This window comes from Notothenia rossii, assembly GCF_949606895.1.
Source record: "Notothenia rossii genome assembly, chromosome: 1".
NCBI classification, from domain to species: Eukaryota; Metazoa; Chordata; class Actinopteri; order Perciformes; family Nototheniidae; genus Notothenia; species Notothenia rossii.
This window is the reverse complement of record NC_136912.1, coordinates 21331575-21355873: the sequence shown is the minus strand read 5'-3', so window position 1 is coordinate 21355873 and position 24299 is coordinate 21331575. Positions and strand designations below refer to the sequence as shown.

Genomic DNA, 24299 nt, shown 5'->3' with positions numbered 1-24299 from the left:
CATCCCTCGCCATAACTCCAATGGACACGGTCCGGTCATCCCCCAAACTTCGCTTGTACATCACCGGTCCATGCCTCAACAGCTTTACGCCAAATCTGAGATCTCTCCATAGGCTGTTGCCATGGAAACGCATCCCTCGCCATAAAACACGATGTTGCAGAAGCTCCAATGGACACTGTTCGGTCGTCCCACAATCTTCACCTGTATATCACCTCTCCATGCCTCAACAGCTCTCAAATCTGACATTTCACCATATGCCGTTTCCATGGAAACGCATCCCTCGCCATAAAACACGATGTTGTCGTAACGCCTATGAAAAGGGTCAAAACAGCACCACACTTCAGATAATGGTCCAGCCCTCAACAGCTCTAAGTCAATTATGGAGTTTTCTTCACTTTCTTCTTACACATTACATTTCAGCATAGCAGTTTAGCGTCAGCTTTTCAGCACAAAGCATTCCCACTAGCAGTTTCTTCAGGAATTGCATTTTCTAGTTATGATAGTTATGGTTGATTATACACTTGGCAAGGATTCTGCTGTATGTTGCCATACACTGCAGGAAACATTGCAGTCATACAAAAATCCATGTCTAGTGTTTGCGTCTTTCCATTTCCCTGCATGTTATTTTGAGTCATTCTAATGTACCCCCATTCCTCTGCTGGCCAAAATCAATTTGAGGAGAAAGGTTGTGTAACCCCATCCTTTTTCTCTGAGCCGTTGTTAACATGACATTGGAGAAGATTGATCAAGAAATGTATTTTTGGCTCGATTGTCCACCGCCTCCCCTTTGACCTTCAAGAGCTCGCATATTTTTTCTTTATGCTTTAGTTGACTTGTCAAATTATTTTTGGTTCCATTCATGTGTTGTTACAAATGCTTCTTACTTTTGCAGTTTTCAATAGATTGTGGTAAGGTTATTTTTTCAGCTTGACCTGAATAGATGAAAAGGAGTGATGAGGCTTTGCTTTAATTTGCCCATGTGAAATCACCTTGAAGGAGGTGTGAAAGAAGTGTGGCTTCTTACATTCCCACAGAGCTCGTCTTTATCTGGCATACGTCAGGAGTCCTTTTCGTGCTCAGTGGAGAGGAAAGTGTTTTTCTTTCACGATTGGAAGGCCATCATTTGACTTGTGGTGCACTGTGGAATTCAATGAATGCATGAAGCAGGGTTTATGAACTGCTGCGTGGTTCATCCTCATTCCTCTCCTCCTCCTCTGACAAAGAAAACAGGAGGTCGACTCAGACACCGCGGGGCGTTGTATGTGTGTGTGGCTGTTTATGTGAACGGGTGCATGCTTACTTCTTGCTTAAGAGCTCTGCTAAATGCACTCTTGTCAGGGGAAAATGAGGAAGGGAAAGGGATTCACTGCCTATTTATTCCACACTGATGAGCCCCCCCTACCTATTGAAGCCCCTGTCAAGAAGGTTAAGATAGAAAATGATGTGGGAGATGGTTATAACTGGATCACTGTGTGGATAAAAGGTACAGTTATTGAAAGTTTAGCCTGCTTCTGGTCTATAGGAAATCCATATTTTATTTGACGTGAGAGCCGCTCAAGGCCTGTCAATTATTACTGGTGTATTCCACCTGCCTGTGGAGGTCACCCAGCCAGCTGGATTGGTAGCTGTGTGCGTGTGTGTGTGCGTGTGTGTGTGCGTGTGTGTGTGTGTGTGTGTGTGTGTGTGTGTGTGTGTGTGTGTGTGTGTGTGTGTGTGTGTGTGTGTGTGTGTGTGTGTGTGTGTGTGTGTGTGTGTGTGTGTGTGTGTGTGTGTGTGTGTGTGTGTGTGTGTGTGTGTGTGTGTGTGTGTGTGTGTGTGTGTGTGTGTGCGCGCGCGCGTCTGTCAGCACACATGTTTGTCCCGGTGTGTGTCCAGCCCTGCAGCCCACAGTAGTATGTGCAGCATGTCACACCATAACCAAACTGCAGGCTCATCCATCCATATATCTATCCTTCCCTTCATCCACCCATGTACTAAAACACATTACAGAGATGACTGCCTCCGATGTGCCACTTTCCCCCAGCACTAAAGGCTTTCTACTGTATGCCGCTGGAGGCAGGGTGTATCATGGTCACAATAAGAAACACAAATACACATGCAAGCGCACATGCACAACCATAGCAGAGTATAAGTGCAGTTTTTATGTATTGGTATTTTACTCCAAAGCCTTTTACTCCAGTCCATTTTATGAAGTATTTTACTACGTTATAGTTCAAATTTCCCAGCAGACTGAAATATGTAGAGCCACCATGTCGACTCAAAACATTTAAATACACCTTTAACATTAACACATCAACAACTTAGCACTATAATGCAGATCATTATCGTTAATGAATGCACTTGGTTTTAGCAATTAATAATTATTTTCCTTATCAATTAATCTGCCAGTTATTTCAATTTTTTATGATTTTGTGGATCATCAAGAAAAAAGTGACAAATGTTCAACACAATTTGCCACTGGGGACATCTTTAAGTTGATTCTTTTTTCTTAGCCAACAGTCCAGGACATCCTCACCTTTTAAGAAGCTGGATGTTATCAAACTCCCTCATTTATAACATTTGTATTGAAAATAGACTTGAAAAGGATTAAGGTACATTTTACTGCAGATCTTATCTTGTTTTTTCTTCTTACTTACAATAGCTTGCAGCTACGTAGTTACAGTGAAATAACTTCACTCTCTCTCCTTCCCCCCACCCATCCTTTTTTACTCCACCATTCAGCCTCCGCCTCCCTCTCTTTAACCTTTTTGCCCCTCAGCTGGTGCTCATATCTCATCTTCCTCTCACTTCTTCCCTCCCTCCCTCTGCAGTCCTGCTGCTATCTTTACGAACCTCTCACTAATGCACCGCTCAATTAGCCTTCTATGAGGTTTTCAACTAAGGGCTGGGTAAATAGGTAATTACATGTTGTCATCCCCCCACCTCCTGCTAATCCACTCAACTCCACTCCTCTCAGTGTACCTCCCTCCTGCGCTCTCTCTCCCTCTACCTCTTGCTCTCTCAATATCATGGATGGCTGCTAGAGATGGTCCAATAGAGGCCCAGCGTGGGCCTGTTAGTCACAGCTGGCTTAAGCCTTCGATTGGCTACATTCAGCACTTAGTGCACAGTTTTCACTTTTTTCAGCCTGCACTTCAGCTATGTTACCCGGGACACTTTGTCATCAGAATGGGAAAACAGAAACCACCCAGTGGCTAAGTGCTGATGACGCCATGGCTGCTTAAAGAGATGTTAAACAGGTCTTTGATCACTTTGGCGGCTTAGTCAGAGAACGTCAGACAAAAAGGTGAAGTGAAAGGTGGAAAGAAGTAGTGGGAGAGATTTTTACTTTCTGTGTAACTGACACAATCAGAGATCAGCTATTGATGCAATCAAATTGCATGCCTCAAGGCAGCAGTCTACAGGCAGTGAGTGAGTGAGTCGATGGAATGTTTTATTGTGCCATTGTCTGCTGAGGCCAAAAAAAGAAACAAAATATTTATCAGCTTTACCGCTGCTGAAGTAAATTGATGCAAGCGGTTGTCTTTGGGTTGTTCTCATAGGTTAAATCAACAATAACAATGTTTAACATGATAGATAAAAGTATATTCAACATAATCTATTCAGGCAGCCTCACAAATGCTGCCATTGTCAAGGTCTGTCCATTATTCAGCAATGTCTTAACAATGTGGATTTCATCTTTTATGTGTTGGGACCAGGCCGCTTTCATGTGACTTGCTGCTGAACAAAACAGAGAGAGAAACAGAGTAATGCCTGCAAAGTGAACTTTGAAATCAAAATGAATTATGTATTCTGGATGGTAATGGAAGCTGGACTCACTATCTAAGATGGCTAGACCTCGGTTATGGTATAAAGCATTTGTGAATTTCCTATTCTGAATTCAAGGGAATGTAATAACACGCCAACACAGGATATTTGATTGACTTTCCAGTCCCTCATATTCAGGAGAGAAACAAGATAAAGGTATGACGAAAAGTATGAAAATAAATAACAGTTTGTAAGGCATTTGGAGATAGGACGGAACACTGTGAAATAGACATTCAGAGGAACTGATTGGTGGGAAAACAGGTAGAAAAAAGGGTGAGTCAGGCTGAAGGGAGGAATAAATGAAAGTGAATGGGAGAAAGGGATGGGGGATGGAGTGTTTGGGGAACCAGAGGAAGTGATGTGTTGAGCACAGATATACAGCCCTAATCCTCATCTCAATCAATCACATTTTCCCTTCCTCTCCTCTCAGTTGGTCTTATTGATTTCTTGTTTCAGCCAGTGCCCTAAAAGCCGACTCAAATGACTACTCAGAGTTTTTGGGACTCCATCTACCTCTGAAAACTACTCTTTGGTCATTTATTCTCACAGCTAAGGGAAGTGAATTGATCACTAGAGTCTTCAGCAAACGATGTAGCAGCCCTTTCTCCTACAATGCCCTTTCATATAAACTACATTTATTGGTTGTGTTTCGGGGAGAAACTAGTGCTGGTCAAATTACACTAAGCACCCATTCATGAAATTGTTTTATAACTTAGGACTAGCTGGAGTCAAAGCGTCAAATAGGAAGTGCACATCTCTAATGAGGATATAGTACAGTTTAAAGGAAGGACGAGCAAGTTGAGGTGGAGAAAGTCCTTGCTAACAGCACTAGCTTCCACATTGTATGCCCTTCTTCAACCTAGAAGCCATGTCAGTCCTTTCTGTCATCAGTTCATTCGTTTGAATTTGGTCGAAACTCATGAACCCTGGAACATAAATCTGTTTCAAAGTTATGCGTATGTTTTGTTATAGGGCACTCTCATTGCCACGCCCCGCCGATTGGCAAGAACAAACACACCTACACACCAACAGACTTGACCTCCATGTTGAATCGCATTCTTCTAAGGATGCCAATTTGTAGGAAAATGTTTGTTGTTCGACTGAGTGAAAAAAGCTGATAATTAGAAATAAAAAGCCAGAGTGAATAGGTGTGTTTTCAGGGCTCTTTTGAAGGATGCAAGAGTCTTTCAGATGTGACTGGGGCATGAGTTCCAGAGGGAGGGGGAGTTAATTGAAAGGCTTTTTTTAATGAATGGAAATTGTAGCATTTGGATATGGACATGTATCGGTAGAAAATAGTGCTGATGAATATTTCAGTTGTTCACCTACACAAAGCCAGCATTTGATTCACTTTCATACAAAAATAAAGAAGTGGTTCAACAAAGAAAATGTCATGTCAACACAGTCTATGGTCAACACACACAAATATTGAGAATACAGTGTATACAGTGGTTGGTCTTGGGGGATAAAAGCAGGCGAGTCATCTTTACAGGTACAGTAAAACCTCTTATCACAGCATGATGCCCTCAGCTGTCCTACAGACACTGAGATGTGTGGCTTTAAAGATCAGAAATGTTCTTGAAAACATACACAGGGGTTCTTTACCGAGTGTGTTTGCTTGCAGCGGGGGAGATGACAAATCACTGGTAATCTACGAGCTTGTGCGTGTGTGTGTGTGTGTGTGCGCGCGTGTGTGTGTGTGTGTGTGTGTGTGTGTGTGTGTGTGTGTGTGTGTGTGTGTGTGTGTGTGTGTGTGTGTGTGTGTGTGTGTGTGTGTGTGTGTGTGTGTGTGTGTGTGTGTGTGTGTGTGTGTGTACAGTGTACAGTAGACACGATTTCAATAGTCATATACATCAAACAAACCCTTTCCCTTCAAGCACATATGAGCTATGTTTTGTTTGTTTTGATATCAGATGTTTTATATTGCTGGCAAGATCTTATTTTCATATTGCTTGTTTTCTATCTGTCGCGAGCGTGCGGCATCTTCAACTTCTTTGGTTGCTCCGATAGATAATCAAAGTGTGTTGTTGAAAATGAATAAAGAGGAAAGACTGCGTTTAGGAACATGTACGGAAAACACTAGCCTTGTTTCTGAAACACTCAAGTGTTCCAGTGCTCCCTTACAAGATGGTTACTAAAGACAGCACTCTGAAAAATGGGACATGATGGGAATACACAAGGGCAACAGCTTTCAAAATAAATGAAAAAAACATTTATGCTCTGGTCAAGATTGAGTAACATGCTGTGATACCAAGAGTCCTTTCAAACACTTGGACTGGCCAAAGAGAAACATTTTACAACTCTGACTTCTTAAACAAACGAGACAGTAAAAAAACATCTCAAAGACTTGTATTAAACACATCTATTTCCTTGGCAATGTAAGTCTGCCCAAACGCATCAATGTTTTAGGAAACTTTTACAACTGAAGCTTGCCACCATCCTCTAATGAAAAGAAGGAGGATGCAAAATGTGCTTTTTCCATTCAGCTTATCTTGTTTTATTTGTGTAGCGCTATGATGCAACAAATACAAATTGTCTCTCCATTGACATTTCTGTCCGTGTGCCACTGTTTCAACAGGCCAAATGGAATAAGTTAATTAGTATGTCTAATTACATTTGGTGCCTCAGCTTTGGGAATATCAAATCAAATTAGGATAGTCAATGTTCTTTTTTTCATGGCACACGGTTTGCCTTAAGCGATGCTTTTTAGGATCTGTCTTTTGTCTTTGTCTCTATCCTTCTTAGCGTCCCTTCGAGCTGTACTTCGCCTTCGCTTTGTAGTCTACCCTTAACTCTCTCTCATCACCACCCACACTTCCTTTTTTTTATTTCATTGCATTTTTGGATCTTATTCTTTTATTTTTACATTTCTTTTTTCAAGTCTTCCCCAACTAGAAACTTCAGCTCCATGTCCTGATAATTTGTTTGTCTCTTGCACTCTGTGTGAAATGATAATGTAATAACTACCAGCAAATGTAACAACGTGTGTTACAAATAAAATTACCCTCTTTATGGTTTGAAAATAAATAAGCTGTTAATCCGATAAACCTCCCATTAAAGCAATGACCATTTGTAATAAATATTGCTTTTAATGTTGCCTCTTTATGATGTAATCATCGGTTTTAAGCATTATGAATATATTGAAATAAGGGGATAGCTATTACATTATTAGTGCCAAAAATGTCTTTAAGTCCCACTTACCAACTTTTCTGCCTCACTCATTTCTTCCTCTGTTTCATCATCTTCCTCCTTCCTCATCTTCGTCCCCATTGACATGCGCCCTTCTGTCTGTCATGTGAAAAAACATAAGCCAGTCTGTCACTGTTTGCGTCTGTCTTTGTTTTGTCAGAATCTATCTCAGAGATAAGTGTGACTGATCGCTGCAGGCCCGGCCAGACAGACGGTGTATAATTGAGTGATAGGGACTAATGTAAGTGAATGGCTTAGAGCGACAGTGATCCACAGCAGTGGCAGAAACTCAGGCTCCGAGGAAGGCTTTCTGTTAGGCCCTCCATAATACCAGCAACAACAGCCACCTAGATAACAATCTGGTGACTACCTGGCTGTGTCTGTGTGTATTTGGGTGTGTGTGTTTCAGGTTAACTTCTTTTTCTCTTCTTTCCATCCTGTGTCTCTTTTTCTTTTCTGCTTAATTGCTCTATTTACCACTCTACTTCATTTCTCCCAACTACACACACCTTTAGCTCATCCCTTTCTCTCCCCGTTATCTTAGTCTTTTAATTAATGTGACATGCTGTGAAGTGAGATACTAAATAATGCAGGCTTTTCCAGTGACATTGAATCAGGCCTAGTGATTAGTGGCCCACACACATTCCCACACACAAACACACTCACCAAGAAACCAGGATAGATGCCATTTTAAACAGTAATCTACCTTTAATAGGGATATATCTTTTGCAGCACAAATGTGGCTTATTAGACGAGTATGACAATAATGGTCCCTTGGAGAACTGATAGTACCTGTATGCAATTGAAACAGCATTACTATTAGCCTACAGTAAAATGTGCAGTACAATAGTAAAGGGGCTTGGTAAATAAGTAAAACAAAATGAAAATATATTGATTAAAAAGACCAGTAAACTTGTTAAATACTACTAAAGTAAAACTCTCTGATACAAAAGATTTTAAAATAATAATAAAAAAAGAAAGAAAATAAGTTAAAGTTGGTGATTGCCCCTTGAAACCTAACATCTAAATATAACTGAGGTCTAATATCCAGAACTAAATAAAACATGAAACCGTAATTTCCCTGTGTTTTGGATGGGTGCACAAGCTACAGTAAACTGCATGGCTGGGTTCCCATATCTACTGTGGTGGTGTAAATCACAGTGGCACAGGACTTCATTTGTGCAGGGAGATATCTAGGTTATCCCAAAGCAATTGTTTCAGACCAAACCAAGTGGAAAATCCAGTGTGGGTTTAGTTGTTTGCTGCCTTGGCTGCAGGGATGTTAGAGTTTGTCTGCCCCCCAACCCCCCCCCCATGCATTTTTTAATCCGATGGCTTGTTCAGGAGTGGAGAGGATTAAGACTGCTGCTGATGATGACTCTGTCCAGTTTTTGGAAAGCCCACAAACACATGCACGAATGCATAACACAGGACCACACAGCTGCAACATGGATACTCACGCTGTAGCAGCACAGGCAGGCAGCGGGAATATTCACATGCATGCACATACAGAGGCATCACCATATGCATGAGCTAGCCCATATGCATGCACATACAGTGTCACTCCCCACATTCATTCATGCAAAGACGCACGTTACACATGTAAGCATCGTCTCTCTTTGCCCCTGCTCATTTTCACCATCTCTCACTCATTGCTGTCAGTCTCTGGACAGCAGCAGTGTTCTGCCATGTCCCATTGTGCCATGTGATTTGAGCTGTGAGATTTCAGACACAGAGTGACGCCTGTCTCTTCTAATGCCAGACAATCACACCAGGCACTGCAGATGGCAGAGAGACAGCTGGACGGAAAGAGTTATCGAGAGAGAAAGTGAAAATGCAAAGAATATGTCTGCTAGAAAGAGAGACATAAGGAAGAAATATTGTGAATATCTAGGAAACCAAAAACAGCAAAAAGTTACAAGAGGACGGAGACAGGGGACAGAATAGCTAGCGATAGAGAGAGTCCAAACATGAAGGGAAGTAAGGATGAAGCGATAGAGACATTGAGCTGTATGTTGACCCAACACTGTTTGCAACATAGCCAGTAGATCTGTCTCCTCCCACTTTAATCTCTCCGTCGGCCATCAATCCCTTGTTCAATCTTCTCCACCCCCTCCATGTTAAAGCCATTCTTTCCTTTTCATTAATAAGAAATCATGCCGCTTTGACGTACATTTGAAATAAATCCTGTATTGAAGTCTGCTTCAGAGATGTGTAGGGCACGAACTAAAGCCGGAAATCAGTTGCTTACTCGGAGATAAAAAGTGAACTTTAGAAGCTGACTGATGTTTTAAAGCTAAATGTTTGCCATAAGTTGAAATTCATCAGCTACTTTGTGAGCTCTTTTTTACACACACACACACCAAAATACACCTCCGGCAATGAGTGTATGGTCCTAATGAAGCGAGGAGAGGAGAGGCAGCTGCATAACTTGAGTGTAAAGCCTAGAGGGAATCACACACTTCAAGTGTGTGTTTGTTTGTGTGTGTGTATGTGTGTGCGCACGGACTATATTATATCTGAAACTCTCTCATTTGGACGTGTTTAAAGACTGCATTTCTTTTAACCTCCTTTCTTTCTCTCTCCAGGTTGTGAGGGCCTGTTTCTATCGTCTTGTTGTTCAGTGAGACAGTGAGCTCACGGTGGAAACAGCATGCATGTGACGACATATCCCATGATGCACTCGGCCAGTCCAGGCCTGCTCCTCCTCAGCTTCCTCTTCCTCGCCGATGCCGACTGTGAGTCTTTCCCCACTCAGTTCCGTGCACTTATTTTCTCTCACATGCCTACTCCCAGATATAGACACACAAAAAGAAAAACTGTTACATGCGTTCAATACCTTTAGAATCCACATGTACACGCAGGCACACTGAGTCATACAATGACCTGATTTTCTCCTACAAACAACTCCACTCCTGATATAATATAGTGCGTGAGTGTGTGTATGTTTGCAGGTTTGATATGAGGCCAGCTGTTTTTGTCCATCCAGTATTACTTGGATGGCTTGGCATGGAAAGACAATCCACATATGGCAAATCAGATAAGTTGTGGTGCGTGCGTGCGTGTGTGTGTGTGTGTGTGTGTGTGTGTGTGTGTGTGTGTGTGTGTGTGTGTGTGTGTGTGTGTGTGTGTGTGTGTGTGTGTGTGTGTGTGTGTGTGTGTGTGTGTGTGTGTGTGTGTGTGTGTGTGTGTGTGTGTGTGTGTGTGTGTGTGTGTGTGTGTGTGTGTGTGTGTGTGTGTGTGTGTGTGTGTGTGTGCGTGCGTGTGCGTGTGTGTGTGTGTTTCTGATTTATGTCTCAGACACATGCACATTAGTATTCTAGTTATTAGTTGTATGCTGGTTTTAATTAGGACATTCATATTTACTGATACAATATTCCCTCTTTCCAAACCTTAAAGGGTGACGTCTTGAGGTTGTTTGTCCAACCAACAATAAGAAATCAAACAATATTTGCTATAAAAGAAGGATATCAAAACTGGAAGGCTGAAAAGGTTGAATTTCTGCTGTTTCTAAACCATCACGTTCAGCTTCCCCAAGAAAATATCTTATCTGTGTGAAGCCAACATTTGATGAAAGAGATACACCAAAAACGTGGTAATTTCTTGGATACTAGGTGTGTGTGTGTGTGTGTGTGTGTGTGTGTGTGTGTGTGTGTGTGTGTGTGTGTGTGTGTGTGTGTGTGTGTGTGTGCGTGTGTGCGTGTGTGCGTGTGTGCGTGTGTGCGTGCGTGCGTGTGTCTAAACATAGTTAAAATGGGTGTCTACCTGTGTCTGGCATGGCGTCTCTGACAATTTGTCAGGTTTACCAATGCGGCTTTGAATCTCCCAGCAGCGGTGATGAAACTGCCTGATTTGGGGTAAGACTAAGGATAAAAGAAATGAAGACAGGAGGGGAGTTTGGAACTAAAACATGAGACGATCTGAAAACTAATATTAAAAGAGAAAGAGGAGGTCATTCAAGCTCACCATGCAGACAGTTAACATCTGGGAGCAATCCTGTAGGAGGCCTCGGTAACAGTGGTGTCTAGCAGAATTGTATTTGAATATTTGTTTTTAAAGTGTGTGCTGGATAATTATACATTTGTTTTGGCAAGTAGTGTACAAATAATGTATGTGAACCAGATACATTTGCAGCATGTTTGGTACATTCTGTTAGTTGGAAGGAAAATTCAGCATAGCTCTGAGCTTGTGGTTGTACAGTATGATGCTCGACACATATCATCGCCACGCTGTAACACACATACACACATGCATGCTAGTACAGGCTTCAGGCAGCAATTCCAGCCCTGCAATGTTTTAAAACTGCACTGTCACACAAACCCGAGTTATAGCACACACATCCACAAACCACTCTTGTTTTCCTTTCAGCCTCCTGCCCTCTTGTCCCCTGTGTGAGTTCCAGGGTCGGTCAGTAAAGGCCCAGTCATCCATCAAAACGATGATGCTCCTAGACTTTCACAATAGCAGTTAGGAGAGCAGCGTAGACACACAGAGGGTGGAAATGATTCCCACTTTGTTTCCTCTGTCTATATTTTTCTTTTTCCCGTGCCCTCGTCTCATTCGCTGTGACTTGTCCAATTGCTCTTTTCTTGCTCGCTCTCTGGGTCTTCTCCCCACAGCCATATAATCTGGTGAGAAAGGAGGGACAGAAGGCTTTAGGGGGGTAAAGGGACGAAAGGCCGTTCCTTTCTCCTTTTATTTCAGTGTGTATGACATAAAATGCCTCTTTTAATACCAACATTGGGACTAAGAGTTCTTGAATGTTAAGAGTTCAAACATAGGCTCCAGGACCCAGACATCTTTGTTGCTCGTTGACATGTTTTGAAATTTTAAATGTACTCGCAAAATTGCTTTTATTTGTGCTTATCTTTCCTCCAACTCAGTGCCAAAGAAATGGAATAGATTTCAAGCATTATAGGGTTTTTACAAAATAGAGGCATCATTTTATTTTCCTCCTCTACTGTATGTCTGGAAAGAGGCATTATTTTGTATTCAACCATAAACACACATGCTTGTGTACACAAGTTACAGACATACACACTAGGGCTGCACGATATATCGTGTCGTGACGATAATCGCGATTCACATCGCAGGAAGTAAAAACAATTGTAGGCAAATTAACTCAAACACGTCATGTTACAATTATTTTGCTGCTTGCTACAAAAGGAAAACTCATGTCAGGGCTACTTGAGTGACATGCAGGCTCTGCATGCACAGCAAACCACCAATCACAATCAAATCTCCAAACCAAACGGACCCGGTGATTAAAGGTAAAAACACTGAATAAAGTAGTTTCGTGTGTTTCTCCAGGGCAGTCCGGCGCCGCTAACCGAGCCAGCTCAGCTTGTTGCTCTGATAACTTAAGATCCAGACTTCCGTGACTAAAATCCTTCATCCGGTTAAATATAGTAAAAAAAAAAAACATTTGTATAGCATTAAAGTTCAAGAAAGGATGGTTTGCGGATAAAAAAAAACTACCTTTTCTTCAATTCCTGTATTTTTTCATATCGCAATATATATCGCAGGGGAAGAAAATATCACAATATCAGTTTTTTCCAATATGGTGCAGACCTAATACACACATATACACATACTGTAAGTAGACTGAGGGTATTAGGATGCAATCAGATGGAACAGTATCCCATGTGCATAGTTGGAAACCTTGCATGGCACTGCACCATATGTGCATTCTGCACAAAAGTACTGGTGTAACAATACAAGCCCACTGAGCTTTGCGTGTTTCAATGCAAGTTTTTTTTTCATTCCTATTTTATTCCCCCATGTGTCTCTGGCTCTCTCTCTACCAACCATGTTTGTTTCTCAGTGTGTTTGTGTGTGCGTGCATGCATATGACATCTATCTGGTGGATTACGAGTAATGCCCTGATCCCGTCGCAAACTGGGCCACCGCTCCATGTACGCAGTGAGATTCCCTGTGAGAGAAACTGCATTTCCCGGCATGTCATTCAGGGCCACTAGAAACAATTCAACAAAAGGGTTCACTTGACTGACCCTCGTTTGCCCCAAAACCAACAAGCTGTCGTCCTTCTCCTTGCAACTTGGATGTAGCAATACAAATTCCAGCTGATATACAACTTGTGTGCGTGTGTGTATGTGTGTGTGTGTAACAGAACAGAACAAAAACATATCCTTTTTCAGAGGCTACAGGAAGCAATGCTGAGTTGCAACCCAGTACCTCAGTAAGCAGACTCTATACATTTTTGAAAACGAGAGTGGTTTAGGATTCTACCCAAGGAGGCTCTTGGTAATGTGAAACTCTTTAGCTTCTGTTTGCATCACGTCATTTATGTGTTGTGCATTTCCAATTTCTTTTTCCACCAAGCCTAAGGAAAAAAAACTAAAACAGACACACCATTCAAATACTGTTTTTCCCAGTTTCTGTCAATGACATTTTCAAACATGACAAGGCACCAGGACAGCATTGAAAGGACAGAACTTGCACATGTGGTGATTGATCGACCTGTCAGCATCCTACCATGTTGCCAGCACTCCCATGGCCTTGAGGTTGACTGGAATCTGAGAGGTGGTTGGGTCAATCGCCCACAATGGCAGCACCGCTACTTTTGCTTACTTTGGAAGCCCTTGAGCGAGCAACGGATCAGTAAGAGCTTTGACAACAGCCTTCTTTGGTTACCTGGAAGTATGTCATTCAGCTTTTACCTTGGGTTCTAAGTGTAAAGGTCTAAGTTGCTATTAAAAAGCAACATGTTCTTCCACAACACGTGGCAGGCTTCTATTTTGTAACAACCCCTGTACTTGCGGAAAATACTCATACTTTGCCTTTTTCGGCGTGTGTTTTAGGGTTATATAATTAAATCTGATCGAGATGTTCCTTTTCTACCTCTGATGGGGTTGGCGATTCTATGGTAGACCCTTAAAAAGGCAGTGAAGCAGTTTTGCACTTTGTGAGTCAAAGATTTGTGATTTTTGGCATTTCATTAAGGGATTTTGTGTCGTGCCACATACACTTGTGTTTGTAGTTGTCTGATTTAAATGTTGTTGTAAGCAAGCATGTGTAATGCTTAGAGTAGACAAGAGATTAGATTGCTATAAGTATCAAGTTTGTGCGTGCTTCATGGCTTCTTGTTGCTGATGGATGAGGCACTGTCAGGATTCACTGGCATGAGATGAAGAGGCATGGTCACAGAGGTAAAAGGTTTTGGCCCCTGAGGATAAGTTAAGGGGGAGAAACACAGTCAAGCAGTTATTTTCTTAGACGGATTGTGTTTATTTTCTGTGATCGATTGATATTGCCTGACTCACAGAAAGTGTGAAGAAAGATCGCGTCTGACATTATTGCACACAATGACAACATTTCAACATCTGCTCTCGGCAGTTTAGATCACGATGGAGACACTAGGGGATTTTTCCTGTGGACTGGGAAGTGATGATGAAATCACCAAAAGGTCCCAAAGTGTTGCACTGGTCAACATACTTAGGTCTTTAGGCAGGATTTCTAAACGTTTTTTAAATCCATGGACAACAACTACAGACACTTTGAAATGGTGCCTCACATACAACAGCATATTATAGATAGTTCATTTTATTTTGAGACATACATCAACATTTAATATATAATACGCTATTTCGCTTAAATGTAGGGATTATTTAGATTTTTATATATGTCCCTTCAATATGAATCTTGAACCAGAAGCAGCTTGGTTTAGCTTACAGGGGGCAACAGCTTGCCTAGCTCTGTCCGAATTGTATCCATTACCATAAGATTTCTTGTTTGTTTAAACTGAACGACTGGGCAAAGAAAAGAAAGTTTAAAATCAGCTTGTGAATTTTAAACAAATTAGATAAACTTGTGAAGTGTTATAGTTGCACGAGGAGACCCAAAAACAATATTTGTAAATTGATGATACACAGCTTTTATATGAAAAGGGAGGGGGCAGGTGATTCACTTTTCTTAATATCAGGGTCAGGTAAAAGATATATGTATATTCAATTAATTTTGTCTTCTCTGCCAATCAAATTATAAACAAGACATGTTCAGACATTGGGATGGTTAACATGGTTAAACTTCAGTGGTGTTGTTTAAGTAATATAAGAAATGAGAATAACATTTTTCACACAATTGTCCTTTAATTTCCTTATTTTTAATTAACTTCCCGTTTATTGTCAAATTAATCTAATTCATTATCTAAAATTTAATAATTCATGCTGTCTTTCTAGAATACTTTATTGCTTTGTATTCAAATGTAGCTCCAGTTGTAATGTGCCAGCTTATCTGGTATATTCCATTAACCTTTTAAAATAAAAGGGCTAATTTAAATGCTTAATGACCTCTTTCCATCATCTGCAAATAGCTCTCCATAGAAGGTGACAGAAATGGGTCACATACAAAAATCAGAAGTCGTATACACAAAATCGAAATGCCAATCAAAGTTATGTTATAATGCCAACTGTTTTCGGCACGATTTAGGAGCAGTCTACTGTTGATAACCTGAGTAGAGGACAAAGAATATACATTTAAATAATATTCTCATACTCAGTTCAGTAGAAAAGTGAGCGTTTGTACTTCTAAAAAGTTCTGCAATATTATCTTCAAATGTCAATCCATGAGTGAGGCAAACAAGGCAGAGAGAAGGAAAGTCCATGTTGATTTGAAAGAGAATGAAGCCGTCCAGTTGCTGAAGCTTCTCAGTGTTCTGGGTTGCCAGCCCACAGCACTAAGGCAGCTAGCATAGCTGTGCGTCCATCCATGAGTAAAACGATCTGACCAGCATTAGCTTAGCATTAGCTTAGCCGGTGCACCCGTCTGTGAAGAGGCCTGGATAGCTTCAGCTGAGCTCTAACTTAGAAGAGCAGTGGTGTGTGAGTAATACACTGTGACCAGCACTGAGAAAACCCTCTGTTCATCTGTATGGGAAGCCAGCCCTGACCCAGTAAAGTTGTGCACCCAGTGGATAGGCCATGTGTTTCTAATGATCTGTGTATAAAAGAAGACCCCATTTGATTAAATCCTCCCCTTGTGTTTCTGACAAATTAACCCTGATTAACTCGGCACTAGCCTGGCCCAGGGGCAGCTATGGTGGGTAAGTGGCATGCTAATTGGACATGCATCACTATCGGCAGTAAAAGTGCATCTTATTTGTTTCCTATTGCATCATTGTGAAAGTGATTCTTGGTGACATCAGATTGAAGTTGTCCGTACAACTGCAGATCTATAATCATACAGAAAGTGACAAAGTATCATCAATAAGCATGCCATTTTATATAAGAGGAAAACAGTTTTTGACAGCAAAATTATAAATACAGATTATAAAGAACACTGATACAGATGGACATTCATTAAACTTGATAAATCACCTAATCTCCAATGTGAAGTATTATCAAACATATAAAAAATGAAGCAACTTAATCATGTAGAGTCAAATTTCCCAAGTTAAAATGGCCCATTTTTCCAAATATTTTACCATTGACACTTATAAGAGCAGTATGTCTCTGTGTTTATTGGCCCTATAGCAAACCAATTTCATTTACAGGACGAAAGCTAGCAGTTGATAATTGCTCTTAATATGTCTGTTGGATTATAATGTGTTTTAAGTTATGGTTCTGGCTAGCTGCCCGCCCACACTCGAGGCTGACTATCATGGCCTCGGATCAGGCCCTGGTATTGGCCTCGTTCCTCGACGTGTCTGACAAGCCTGACTCAGTTCTCAGTTCTAACATCAGCAAACCGCCCACCACCCCCACTATGCAGCTTGATCTTTCCCTGGCAAGGGCTGTAAATTACTCATTACGTGCTTAACTATCGACATGAACACACACACGTACGCAGGAAAATGTGAGGCGTAGGCACATATGCTTGGCAAGTTGTACCAACATCCGGAGCAGACCCTTCAGATGTGATCAAAACGTACAAAACGCAGACATGAATACTCACATAAGCTGTTCATCCACGCCAACACTTGTCCACGCCAACTCAGAAACACCCAGGATCATCTATGAAGGTGTCTGAAGGCGATGCGCTCTATATTTATCTCGTCAATCTATATTCTTTATCTGTGATTTTTAGCTGAGTATATCCTCCAGCATCTCAAAGCTTTCTTGCCTAATTTGTTGCTTTGATTACTGCAGTAGCAGGACCATTTTGTGCCACTGCATCCATTGTGTTTGTTGGTTTGCTTTGTTGGAATATCATGCTTAATGCTTTCTTGCATCATGGCTTATTTATCACTTTTAACTTATATACTTTTTAACTTTTATAACTCAAGACGTGCATCTGTATTTACTCCCAAATATGTCTTTCATTCTTAAATCTATACATACTATGTTCCATCTTAATACACTATATTCGTAAATCATACTCCCTGAAGGTTTGTGCTAGCATCTGTTCTTACAAACTGGATCTCTATCGCTTCGTGCCTCTAGGTTAAGACAGCATCTGCCAGTGTGTCCCTGACACTTCCTACAAAGTGTCATTAGCTTCATCTAGTCTTGCAATTTGTCTTCTTTTCTACTCCAGTAAACCTCAATAGCCCCGGTACACTTTGCAATTTAATTTAAGGAGGATTATCGAGAAAAACTGTTGCATTCATACTGTATAAATGCACTTTTGTCATATTTGCAATATACTGTGTGAATGAAAAAGTCAATACCATGCAATCAATATCTTTTTCAACATGCCACAAGACAGACAGTCTTTGACCTTGGAATCAGAGTTTATCACACGTCTTCAGCCGTGACTCGAAAGTGATCCGGAGAGAGGAGCCGACTTTGTAATCCCTGCCATCTGCTGTTTAGATCAGATCAACTGTATGGTGACCTTTACAGTATGTAGGCCACGATCCATCCGACGCACAAACACAAACCAAGAGGGAAAAGATTGGCACTGTCTAATTCCATCTTAATCTCTTTCTGCAGACCCACTCAGTAGAGTTTCTCCACATTTCCATCTTGGGTCATATTGAGGGGGGAAAGGAAGGCGACATGCAAGAGCACCTAAGCATGAGACTGCTGCAAAGTGCCCACCCCAAGTTCTCATTCATTTGTCCAAGTCCATTTTTTTTATCTTAGGTCCATGAAATAAATAAACCATCAGGTATCCCTTCCCCCCACTAAAAGGGCTACACATATTGAAGTGCCCTTTTGAGCTTGAGCCCTCCCTAACTTGGCCTAAATGTCAAAGCTTAATCCGACCAAGCAGCAAAACCAAAAAGACCTGATGATGTTGGCAAAAGACACAACTGTTTGGATCCTAAATAGAGAGCAAATAAGTGGTAGGAGGATAGAATAAGGAGGCAAACAGGGAGGATGGATTTGGAGAACAACATTTGGAGCAGGGGAAGGGAGACAAGGAGGGGATGGGAGCCCATAGAGAGAGGGGAGGAGGAGAAATAAGAAGGAAGAGAAATTGTGAGAGCGAGTTGGGAGAAGTGTGGAACATACGGTTGCACCCCCAACCCCTCCTCATTAAGTCAGTCAATGTGACAGGAAGACTTATGTAACACCCCAGAGATGGAGGGAGGAGATGGAGAAAGAGTAACAAGGGAGAGGATGAAAGACAGAGCAAGGAGAGGGGGAAGAAGAAGAAGGGATTCAGTGGCAAAGAATTACGCGCGGGTAGAAAGATAGGGGAGATATTAGAAAGAGAGAACATAAGACAATTAACAGGAGATATATGAAGAGAGGGATCGTGCTCGAAAGATGAAGAGTAGGGGGAAAGATTGAGGAATTGAAAGATCTACCGTGCCTTTTAGTATGGCTCTGCTGGCTTTACACTTTTCATTTGTTTTGTGAGGGAGAGATTAGCAAGAGATTAAGAGAGCGATTCTCCCACTCCTCATTCTTCCTGTTTCCCTCTCTCTTTTTTTACATATCCCTATTTTTCTCCCTCAGATGGGCACACGCACATTTGTCGACTCGCTCAAGCGTCACACACACACCAGACTGAGCGTGTAGAGTTAGAAATCGTGTGCATTCAATTATTTAATGAATATATCAGGACTGCAATCGAGCATTATTTCCATTCTTAGATGATCATCAGTTTATCTATTTTTCTGATTAATTAATAGGTCATTTTGATGCAATCAGAAAAAAGTTACCAATTCCCAAAGTACCACCTGACATCTTCATTTTGTGCTCAACCAAATATGTTACCTTTCATCGATAAATCACTCATCCCAATTTTTGTCTGAAATTGTTGTTTGTTCGTCGACCATTCATTGAATCAAGTAATCCTTTAGGCGCTAGCACATATCTAACTCACACAGGCATGCTGACTTATGTGCACAGTTTGTGTAGATATACTTAAGTTGGCTTATGCATTTGCGAAAGTAAGCAGACGTAGAAAAATGCAAGCGCACACACGCATACACACACGTACACACACTACTCGATTTGGCCATGAGCCAGTGAGGTGTAGAGGTGATTGGGCAGCTTGGGGCTCTCCAACCATGTTTGCAGTACATCTGGCTCTTCCTCCCTCACTCTCGCTGACTTTATCTCTCTCTCTCTCTCTCTCTCCACTTCTGCCGCTCATGCAGTCTCCTCCTTACCCATTCTGCTCTCCATCTGTCTCTCGCTAGTTCCCTTTATCTCCCTCACTCTTCTGTTCAGTACTCCCCGCTCTTTTAAACGCACACGCTTTCTCTCTTTTTCTCTCCTTCTCTCAAAAGCTTAGCCTCTCTCTCTCTCTCTCTCTCCCTCCCTCCCTCCTTTTAAACAGCAAAAAGCAATTTCTCTCCCTTTGTCAGGGCGGTTGGCGGTAAGCCCTTAAGTAGGGATTTTCTGGTTTGGCTGGAATGCCATTAGGTGAGCTGGCGGTGACGTGCCGTGACTGACGTGCCGAATCTTTTTGATGTCGTGATGTCAAAATCCAGCGGAGGCTGTGGTTATGATATTGTTGGCGTCCCCGGAATGAGGGGCTTTAGTGGTCATGTCAGAAGTAAGTCTTCATAAATCCTTTATGGCACAGAAATATTAAGCTTCTTTGGTGTTTCAGGGACAGAGGGAAACACATGGAGGATATGCACACAGACACAAAGCCCACCGTACTACTCTACTCTGAGAGAGAGATATAGGTGCATGCATACTCCAAGATTACACACACACACACACACACACACACACACACACACACACACACACACACACACACACACACACACACACAAACACACACACACACACACACACACACACCCCGGGTCTCAAATATCACTCAAATAGAGCTACACATACAGTATGTAAAATACAGAACTAGTAGTATAATAAATTCACCCTTGGGGAATAACCCATTGGAGGAAATGTGAATGTATGTGTGAATGCTGGTCAGATTATTATGAAAGGTAATGTCAATCGCATTAGGACCATTGACACTAACGGCTACATTTTGGGTTGGAACTTCACTTAACTTTTGTTTACATCTTTTCACACAGCACCCCCCAAGTTTACACGAACCCCAGAAGATCAAACAGGAGTCCAGGGGGGAGTATCCTCCTTTGTGTGCCAGGCCGCAGGGGATCCACAGCCCAAGATTGTCTGGAACAAGAAAGGCAAAAAAGTCAGCAACCAGAGATTTGAGGTATGATCCTCAGACACTAATGATGGAAGATTAATTTAGTCCTTTTGTATGATAAAAGCCTACCGTCCGTTTCTCATGCTGAAATCCGCATAGGGAAATAGGACTAGGTTGTTATTCAAATACTGAACCACAACTTCTCAGTGGTTTATTAATAATAATAATAATAATAATAATAATACATTACATTTATAAAGCGCTTTTCCTGGTGCTCAAAGCGCTTAATGTGTGTTTAATATTATTTGTTTGCCTTTAACTTATAGAAACACGTTTTAACTCAAGCAATAATATTGGCAACTGAAAATGGGAGCTATTTTGTAGATGATTGATTAATGAATCAAAATCAAATAAAATAGAATAATAATTGCATTAATCAAAGAATAATTTAAAGGAATGGTTTGACATTTACGAACAATTAGGAAAGAAATGATATTCCTGAATAAAAAGGATTTGCCAGGTAAGGCAAGCTTTGCTTTTAATAAAGTAAGAAAACAGAACTAACTTCATAAACTTTTTGTTCTAATTTTAAAAAAACAATATTTAATGTGTGTGTTTGAGAGTTGTATTTGCGCTAGAAGTTGTTTTGACCTTTAGACAAAACCATAACTGTAACTTTGAATTGAAGAGTGGAGTCATCTAACTCTTCTCTTCTCATCTAACTCCCTGAAAGAAGGCAAATAAGCCTGATTCTCAAAATGTCAAACTATTATTTTACTGATTGAGAAATCACTGAGAAATAATTATTGGTGTCTCCTTGGGTTCTGAAAAGTCATTTCTCCAGCACAATTGCCAGATATTTCTAGTTGCAGCTTTCCGTTAGGGATTATTTGCTGCTTCCTTATCTTATGTGATAATAAACTTTGGGGTTTAGACTTGTCATTTGGTTCTGTGTAATTACTCACCAAAATAAATAATCTATTTATCAAATGATCCACTAATCAAACTAATCCTCGGATAAATAAGGAAATAATGAATAACAATACAACAATAACAGTAACTGGTTGACTGTTTAAAATAAACGGCTAACTCAAAGCCCGTTTCAGAGCTTATTTTTGGACAAATACTTCATTAATGGTAGCAGTTACCATCAGAGTGCCCACAGAGAGAACGGTGTATTGTTGGCACTGTATTTATTGCAATTCAATTTTACATGTAAGTCAATAATTGAAAAAAGGGTAACGTCCTTTTTTGGGGGGGAGTGGGCTTGAACACCTACCAGTTTGTTTATAAAATCAAAGCTGTACTGTTTAAGATTTGATCAGTTTATCTGCTTTTCTCCATTTGTACTGCAAAGGTTATACAACTGTGTGAAATGCTCTCTGCTCCAACACTTTCATATGTCAGAGCCAGGATGCCTTGGGCCACAGTATATGAGATTCTCATATGATCAGCCTTATTAGTTTCCCTGAAGGCTCTAACCTTTGAATTATTTCTCCCCCTTACAAGTCACTCTCAGATGGAGTTGTTGCATCAGTGCCCCCCCTCCCCCCCACCCTCATTGTCACCCTGAGCCCACGGTGTTTTTTTCCACTTTAATAAGTCGAGTTTCCTCCCAGGTTTGAGTTCATCTTGGTGTCCTCCTGTTTGTGATTAAATCACTCGAGGAGATATTTTATTTTTAATCCAACCTATATAAGCTCAGAATGTTTTTTATTCCCCATTTCTGTCCTGCTGGCCTGGAGTTGTTGAGGGATTTCCTTTTATTGGATTTCAGTCATCAGAAACCTTCTCATAATTCAGAATCTGATACATGCTTGTACTTAACTTATGCAAGAGCATTCAAAATGTCCAATCCCTTATTTCAGAAAATGTCATGTTATAACATATTACATAAACATCAAATATAATGATTTTTCACTCTCTCTTCTCCATATAAATACAATTTTTTTTTAAACATTTTCTTTCAGTGAATGGCTTTTCTGGGGCTACCTGAAATCTTTTTTAAATTGTGTGTAATGACGCTGCAAATACAGCTTTAAATACAACATTAACATATTGCTTATCAGTGTTACAGTAGTATTGGCAAACAATTTCCAATTTAATCATCCACTGAGACACTTCAGCATTCCTTAGAAGTTGTGTTTCTGTATTTGGTCTCTAACATCTGATACATATTTGGTTCTGTAGCTATTAAATGCTCTATTATGTTCACCAGCTAGTTGCTAACATTGTATGTTGCCTTGTGTTAGAAAGTTTGTCTAAAGTGAGTTTTTAAACCTTTTCACTTTAAATAAAAGTGCCAGCTGCCAAAAATGCTGATGAGACCGATAAAAGTTAACCAAAACTGACGGTAAAACCAAAAGATAAGCTTAAAGATGCAATAAAAAGAGGTTACTGCAGATTCAGGTGATCGTTTTCTGTCGGTTAATCACTACAGTCTTATACAGTATGTTTTGATCCATTGTTAGATATGTTATATTGACTTTTTCAATGTCTTTTCTCACTAACAGGTAATAGAGTTTGACGACGGGTCCGGCTCGGTCCTAAGGATCCAGCCGCTAAGGACCCCGAGAGATGAGGCTATTTACGAATGTCACGCCTCTAACTCTGCAGGAGAAATCACTGCTTCAACCCGACTGAGTGTACTAAGAGGTCAGTGTGAACATCCATGCAAGCTGTGATTCTTATCAGCTGTCAATCACAACGTTTCAATAGTTTTCACATAAAACATTGTCTTTTAACCCTTGTGTTGTGTTCGAAAGCTGTTTCCGTTCATGGTGTTCGCATGATTCATCTAAGTCCAAAACACTAATGATGACTATCAAACACTAATGATGACTATCATCCAATATTGTTTTAATCATCACTAACTTATTATGCATTCACAACCTCACAATCCTGTTGTCATTTTATTATTTATGGCCCCAAAACACATATTTTTAAGAAGAAAATGGGATTAAATTCACTCATTATATTCCCTATAGTGAAGAAAGTGGATAATTATGTTATCTGACTATAATACACTAATACTAGAATACAATTTCCCCCCCCAGATGTTTTTTACAACTTTATATTATTAACTATAGTTCCTATAAAAAAAAAAACTAGAGGGTAGGTTTAACTTGAAACGGGTCACGGGAGACCCCAACACAACATAAGGGTTAGCAACAAGTAAACATCCCTGTGATGTTATAACTAGTCGAATTAAATATTAACTGAACAAATAAGGAAGTTGGTTTATTTTAAGTTATACACATTTTCAAGCATGTTCTTCAAACTTAAATGGAGAAGAAGTCAAGGCTTTTTGGATGTTTCCTCAGATGTAGATATACAGTATGTATAGGCAAGTGTAAGCCTGGGTCCACTGCAGTAGATGGTTTTGTTAGTGTTAGTGGAGTCCATTAATGCAGATAGTGATGTTAGTGTTAGTGGAGTCCATTAGGAGAACATTATGTACCGGCAGTTTGAAGCTCAAGAGTGTCTTAGTGAGTGAAGCTGCTCAAGTGTGGATAATCACATCGCCTGCCTTTACAGCACATGCTCACGGGGAAAGGACGTGCAGCCCATTGTTCTACCATCTCGTCTCCCTCTATCTCGCTCTTCCCCTCTTGTTTCTCTGAGGGGTAATAACATAGTCGACAGTTCTTCCTCTCCACTCTCTTCTCTTTCCATCTCGTCTGTCTGTGTTTTAGTCTCTAAAGTTCATTCCCTGTTACGCTTTATTTCACTCTACACTTTCTCTCTGACTTTTCATACACTTTGCTCCTCTTTTCTCCCTTTCTCTTTCACTCTCTATCTGGCTGTCTCTCTCT

At 40.8% G+C, this 24299-nt stretch overlaps 1 protein-coding gene across 22 annotated transcripts in view; it reads left to right on the top strand.

Annotated features, from left to right (window-relative positions):
* Positions 1-24299, top strand: part of ptprdb (protein tyrosine phosphatase receptor type Db) — a 104284-nt gene that overhangs the window by 33087 nt on the left and 46898 nt on the right. For all 22 annotated transcript variants that reach the window (XM_079672083.1, XM_079672087.1, XM_079672088.1 and 19 more), the window contains 3 exons: positions 9585-9734; positions 20405-20550; positions 22998-23139. In XM_079672083.1, the coding sequence (XP_079528209.1) occupies positions 9650-9734; positions 20405-20550; positions 22998-23139 (373 nt within the window). In that variant the 5' untranslated portion in view covers positions 9585-9649. The remainder of the gene's footprint in view (positions 1-9584; positions 9735-20404; positions 20551-22997; positions 23140-24299) is intronic.